The 6,088-nt window shown below is 33.2% G+C and overlaps 1 protein-coding gene across 5 annotated transcripts in view; it reads right to left on the bottom strand.

Annotated features, from left to right (window-relative positions):
- Nucleotides 1-206: 206 nt before the first annotated feature.
- Nucleotides 207-6,088, bottom strand: part of LOC106689884 (zinc finger autosomal protein) — a 14,996-nt gene continuing 9,114 nt past the window's right edge. For 3 of the 5 annotated variants that reach the window (XM_014435085.2, XM_014435088.2, XM_014435086.3), the window contains exons 6-7: nucleotides 5,221-5,292; nucleotides 207-4,391 (exon numbers count right to left, since the gene is read on the bottom strand). In XM_014435085.2, coding sequence (XP_014290571.1) covers nucleotides 3,469-4,391; nucleotides 5,221-5,292 — 995 coding nt within the window. In that variant the 3' untranslated portion in view covers nucleotides 207-3,468. The remainder of the gene's footprint in view (nucleotides 4,392-5,220; nucleotides 5,293-6,088) is intronic. The other 2 variants (XM_014435089.2, XM_014435087.2) reach the window with 2 other exon arrangements.

The following is a 6,088-nucleotide window of genomic DNA, read 5'->3' as shown; positions in this document are numbered from 1 at the left end:
CCATAGGTTTAAGACCCAAATCCTAGATATCACAAACTAGTAGCTATATCTCTACAAATAGAAACAATTTCATAGCCTTACCAATATCCATGAAATAGGCAAATAGGTACAGTACATTAAACATATGGTAATAATAAATTTCATTATACATAATGAAAATTCTTATTTGAGACAGATTTATTTAGTAATTATAAAAAAAACATCCATTTAGTCTCAACACTTTTTTATTATCTTAACACTTCAACGTTTCGGTCATTCCGAAGGACTTATCAAATAAATAAATTTTTAAAAACATTTCATTCATTATAAATTAAAAAAAAAAAATGTCCTACCTTATTACACTATCAAAGCCAAACATTGGTAATCAACATAATTGCAGGCCATTTTGGCTTTGTCAATTATTTATCAATAGTAATTTTCTATACAATTTCTTAAATTATGAACTAATAAATTAATCTTCATCACAATATACTAAAATTCCCATTATTCTTACAGATACAATTATTACATTTAATAGTTGTGTAATTCAAAGTATTGCCTGGGTTTGATTGTTGGGGATATAACCCGGATTGTTGGGGATATAACCCGGATTGTTAGGGAACACTATCCGCATTACTTAAAATTTGCTGGTATCACTGGAGTGGACTGTATTTGAAATAAGGCATTCACATAATCATTAAAACTAAGTTTCTTTCCTATGGCTGTTCTCTTTATACCTTTTGCCCTTTTTTTCTCTTGTACTGTAACCGTAACACGTACATTTTTGTGCGGAGGCCCACGAATTCAGAAACAGGCTCAACACTGCCTATATTCTTAAAGTGCACCAATGCCTATTTGTTCCTGTTGTTGTGGCAAGGATGGGCTTTGGGGTACTCTGATGTATCTAACTGATAAATGGAACTACTGTGTCAGTGTAAAGTAATGTCAGTTGGCAGGATCCATACCTGTTTAACTAAGTATTGTAACAGAATTCGTAAATCCGGACTTTAGACAGATCCAAGATTTCCATCCCTACATAAATTGCTTGCTCACCTCTATTTGTTCATAGTCTATATGTACCCCCATCATACCTCACTATATATTGTTCTGTCGTTAAAAATTGGTTTTGCAATTAGTTTCCATAATTTCTGTTTGTTTGTCAGAGACAAGTTCTATTTTCGCACGTCTTTCATGAATTTTCCGAAGATAGCATAGTTCATTAATTTGAAAAATTCTTTGTCAAAGTCATCAGTCTGTTATCTCATTCAGCATAGAGGTCGATAAAAACTTAACCACTGAGACTGTGTTCATCTTCTTCATGCAACTCATTGGGATATTCCATGTTGGCCTCACCAATATACTCGAAGGGGCCATCTTCTTACAAATGTTAGAAGATGCTACAGAGCATTTGCATTTTGAACCATTCAAATCTCTATTCAAATTAGAATGCCTCCTTAGCGAATATAACTGTTTCCTTAAGTTTCTCAAATGAGCCTGTGTAATCCTAGGAGTACCTTTCCTTATAACCAGACCCAATTTGTTCATAGGAAAGAATTTTCCCGTATCAAAGAATTTATGATGGGGTAAATTCTTTGAAAACCTATCTAAGCTGGAAGCCATTAATCTGAAGGTATCACAAGGGTAGGGTACCCACTTGTTTGCTGAAGGAAATATATTTTTCCTCACACTTAGGGGATAACATTTATACAACTATTGCTGTAGCCCAGCTGAGAGCTATAAAGTCAGCATCATAACCTCTCAGATTGAGGAAACCTGGAAGGAAAATAGGATTACGGTAAAGGATGTAGCATTGAGTGAGGACAGGACCACGACAGAAACTGGTGATGTTATCATGATCTGCCACTTTTCTATTTGAGGGAAAGAAAGCAATTTTTAGAGTTCTGAAAGAGTTGGACCTCAGCTGGGATGGTGTCAGAGAAAGCATAGGCTGGGATGGTGTCAGAGAAAGCATAGGCTGGGATGGTGTCAGAGAAAGCATAGGCTGATTCATGAAGTACACACGGCCATCTTTTCTCCTATTACCTTAATATGTGTGTCTTCACTTAGATGTAGACAGCTATGTGAAATCTCTTCAGCAACTTTCATATTGAGTAGAAGCTCATAGGGAGGTGGCTCTGGTAGGGAGATGTTCACGACCAAACCGGATTGTTCTCAATTTTCTTCAATATAATCTCAAAAGCTGCATAATGACAGAAGGGATTCTCATCTGATTCTGTACTTTAGTGAATGATACGATTACAGGAAGGAACTGTAGGTAGGAAATATATGGAAGGAACTGTACTTCCCACCATATATTCTTTAAGCAACTGATGCAGAGTTTCTGTTTGTATACATAAAAATTCTACTCCTTTGATTACCTCAGAGCATGGAGGAAAGTATGTTTTTAGGGTTCCTCCATGGCAGCCAAGCACACTCAGCCTTCACCAAACCCGGACGTTTCTCAAACAGCAGAAAATCAAAATGATAGGTACCTGACCTTTCAATGGACAATAGGGATAAACAAACAAGGTATCAAATGGTGGCCTGGTGCACTCAGCCCCCACCAAATCTTCAAGTCTCACAAAATAAAAAGGTTGTATCTGATCCTACAATGGGAGGTAAGGAGATACACAAAATGGTGGCTTCAAGTAAGGAGTACAATGATTAACTGGTTAGCGAGGGGTATTATCCTTAGAAGGGTTACGGGACTAAAAATAGGGGTGACCTAATTGTCACCTGACTGATCATGTGAGTGGTTATGACTTGGTCGAGCTGAATTTGATTTAGCTTCACTATTTGTCACAAGATCAAATGTTCATGAGACCAGTGGTTAAGGTTAAGTCGAGCTACTCATTAATTTCAAATCTACCGCCACAGGCCACGTGACCAATGCTGCTTCTGATTGGCTGCTCAGAAAAATGCACCAGAAACCCCAAAATTCTCCTACAAATAAAAATTACAACTTAATTGTTTTTTCTTAGACATTCAGCACAGTAAGATGAAAGCTTACATTAAATAAAAAATAAGATGAAGTGCAGATTATTCATTTTGATTTCTTAGGATTTGGTAACCTAATCTAACATGAGTTAAACCTAGAACATGATGAAAATAGAATCTTTTCAAATAATACTTATCTTTAATATGCAACAGATGGTTCTAAACTCATTTAAAGAAACATGAATGAGAACCTGCAACCAGTAATATACTTTAAGGACCGATGAACACAACCTCCTTCACTACTTGTTACAGCTCTGCTAAGAAGTGTCTACTACATGGAGCAACCATTGCTCCTGGTGCTACCTGTATATCTATATTTACAATGTTTCTAAATAGAATACATAGTTATGAAGTTTTTAAATAAGATTATGCATTTTAAATTAAGTCTGTCACAATATTCAACAGAAAAAACAAATACATGCACTTAAATGTATATAGAATTATCAGATTACTGCCCCGTATTGATTTTCATCCCCAGATCCAGTTTATAATTTAGAATCCACATTGATTAGGCTCCTCACCTGTATGAAGGGCCATAATATGTCTTTTCATACTTCCAGACAGCACTGATTTATAATCACAGTAAGGACATTGATGGGACTTCTTACCTATATGACGGAACATTATATGACTTTTCATACTTCCAGATTGCACTGATTTATAATCACAGTGAGGACATTGATGGGACTTTTCACCTGTATGACGGGCCATTATATGACTTTTCATATTTCCATCATTTACTGATTTATAATCACAGTAAGGACATTGATAGGGTTTCTCACCAGTGTGACAGGCCATAACATGCTTTCTCATACTTCCTGATTGTACTGATCTATAATCACAGTAAGGACATTGATAGGATTTCTCTCCTGTGTGACGGGACTTTATATGATTTTTCATATGTCCAGATTGTGTTGATTTATAATCACAGAGAGGACATTGATGTGACTTTTCACCAGTGTGACGGGCCATTATATGTTTTTTCAGATTTCCTGATTGTATACATTTATAATCACAGTGAGGACATTGATGAGATTTCTCACCTGTGTGACGGGCCATTATATGTCTTTTCATATTACCTGATTGTGTAGATTTAAAATCACAGTAAGAACACTGATAAGACTTCTCACCAGTGTGACGTGCCATTATATGGTTTTTCATGTGTCCAAATTTTGTTGATTTATAGTCACAGTAAGGACATTGATGGGGCTTCTCACCTGTATGACGGGCCATTATATGTAGTTTCATTTTTCCTGAGTCAACTGCTTTATATTCACAATGAGGACATTGGTGTGGCTTCTCACCTGTATGACAGGCCATTATATGTTTTTTCAAATTTCCTGATTGTATACATTTATAATTGCAGTAAGGACATTGACAGGACTTCTCTCCTCTATGGCAACTATCCTCGGCATCTATAAGTAATAATTATCATATTAAAAATAATGAAAGATAGAAGTCAATTAAATATAAATAATGAAGTTTATGGCTTTTGAAACTAACACAAAACATAATTGACAACTTTTTTAAATTATAGTTTCCAAAGTTAGATTCTAAGTTAATTGTTACAAGTTCAATGCCATATTATTCTGTGAATTATAGGAAATTATGATAATATATTTTTAAGATAGAATGTTAGGGACGTGGAAAGAGACTTAAGGATGGTAGTAGTGTTTCACCACTAATATAGAATTTTAATTTCATACACAACTGACTCAAGGAATGTTCTCCGTCATTCATTAGAGAGGGATAAAAAAGCTTCCAATTAAATGGCAAAATGTATAAATAAGAGAAGGAAAATTAATATAATAGTAATTAAAGCAAAAATGAAATAAGTAATAGTAAAAATGAAATAAATTTGGTAACCATTTATTTATAATACATTTTTAAAAACAATTTTTCCTTAACAATTTAATGAACCTTGAACTATACTATTGTGTGTTCCGCATATATCACATTTTTCTATGTCAATAAATTTGTTTCCTTTTCAAGTTTAACATATGTCATTCCAAGAAAAACATTATGACATTACTAAGGTTAAAAATTACCTAAGTTGATGGACTGGTCCAAAGGTTTGGTAATAGGAAGATATGATGAACAAATACATGAAGATGGTAAAAGGCCAAAAAGGTAAAGATAAAAGGAGAACATATCTGTACATTATAGATGTTACTCTATAATAATGTTTTTTTTGTACTTCAGTATAGTGACTACTCAACAGTTAATAAGATAAATGTTTCTCACCTTCATCTGAGACAGGCAATTCTTCTTCTTGTTTCACAAATGTTTCATGTTTTACATAAGTAAGTCCACCTGCTGATATGAAAATAACATTTATGATAAGGAATAGGTATCATTCATAGAGTAGGTATCATTCAGTAAGGAGTAGGTATCATATTCAAAGAAATATAACAAACAATTACAACATTTGGAATCAACCTTCAGATTAAATCATTGCTTCATTTTCAATGAACAAATGATAAAAATTAAAGAATTAAAACTAGCTTCAATATTGAATTCTTAGAATATAGATTTTAGTTTGTTGATAACTTCCTTCAGGAGAGGTAATATTTGTTTATAATTTAAAACTCCATAAATAAGTGCATCGTTTTTGTTTTTTTTAAATTGAAATTTTGGATTTTAAATAGATGGGGATAAGATCTTGAGTGCAGAAAAATTATATAAAATAACAAATAGTAGGCTGTTAAAAATCTCACTTTCATTTTATTTTATGCCAACTAGGCTCAAACAATTTTAGAAACAACTTTTTAGTCAAACAAAAGTTTCAAATTATTAAATAAATTATAAACAGTCTAACTCACATACGATGGCCAAGTAGGAATCTTAATTCAGGACTCTTTGAGGGAAATATTAAATATTAATAAAATTAGATTAATTTTTATTAATATATTCTTGTTTGAGAGTGGTTTAGTTTATTTAAAAACAATATTTGATCCTTTTTCTCAACTTTATTCTTTTTTAAAAACCTTCCAACGTTTCGACTACTTGGATCATTTTTCAAGGATACCTACAAACAGCTCCTTTCAATTATTTTTATAACAATTTCATTATTTCCTTCACTTACATACTGATTTCTTTGGTCCTACCTTTA

This window comes from Halyomorpha halys, unplaced genomic scaffold, assembly GCF_000696795.3.
Source record: "Halyomorpha halys isolate HHAL.00 unplaced genomic scaffold, Hhal_1.1 Scaffold1506.1, whole genome shotgun sequence".
NCBI classification, from domain to species: Eukaryota; Metazoa; Arthropoda; class Insecta; order Hemiptera; family Pentatomidae; genus Halyomorpha; species Halyomorpha halys.
Note: the sequence above shows the minus strand (reverse complement) of the source record. Positions and strands in the feature narration are given on the sequence as shown.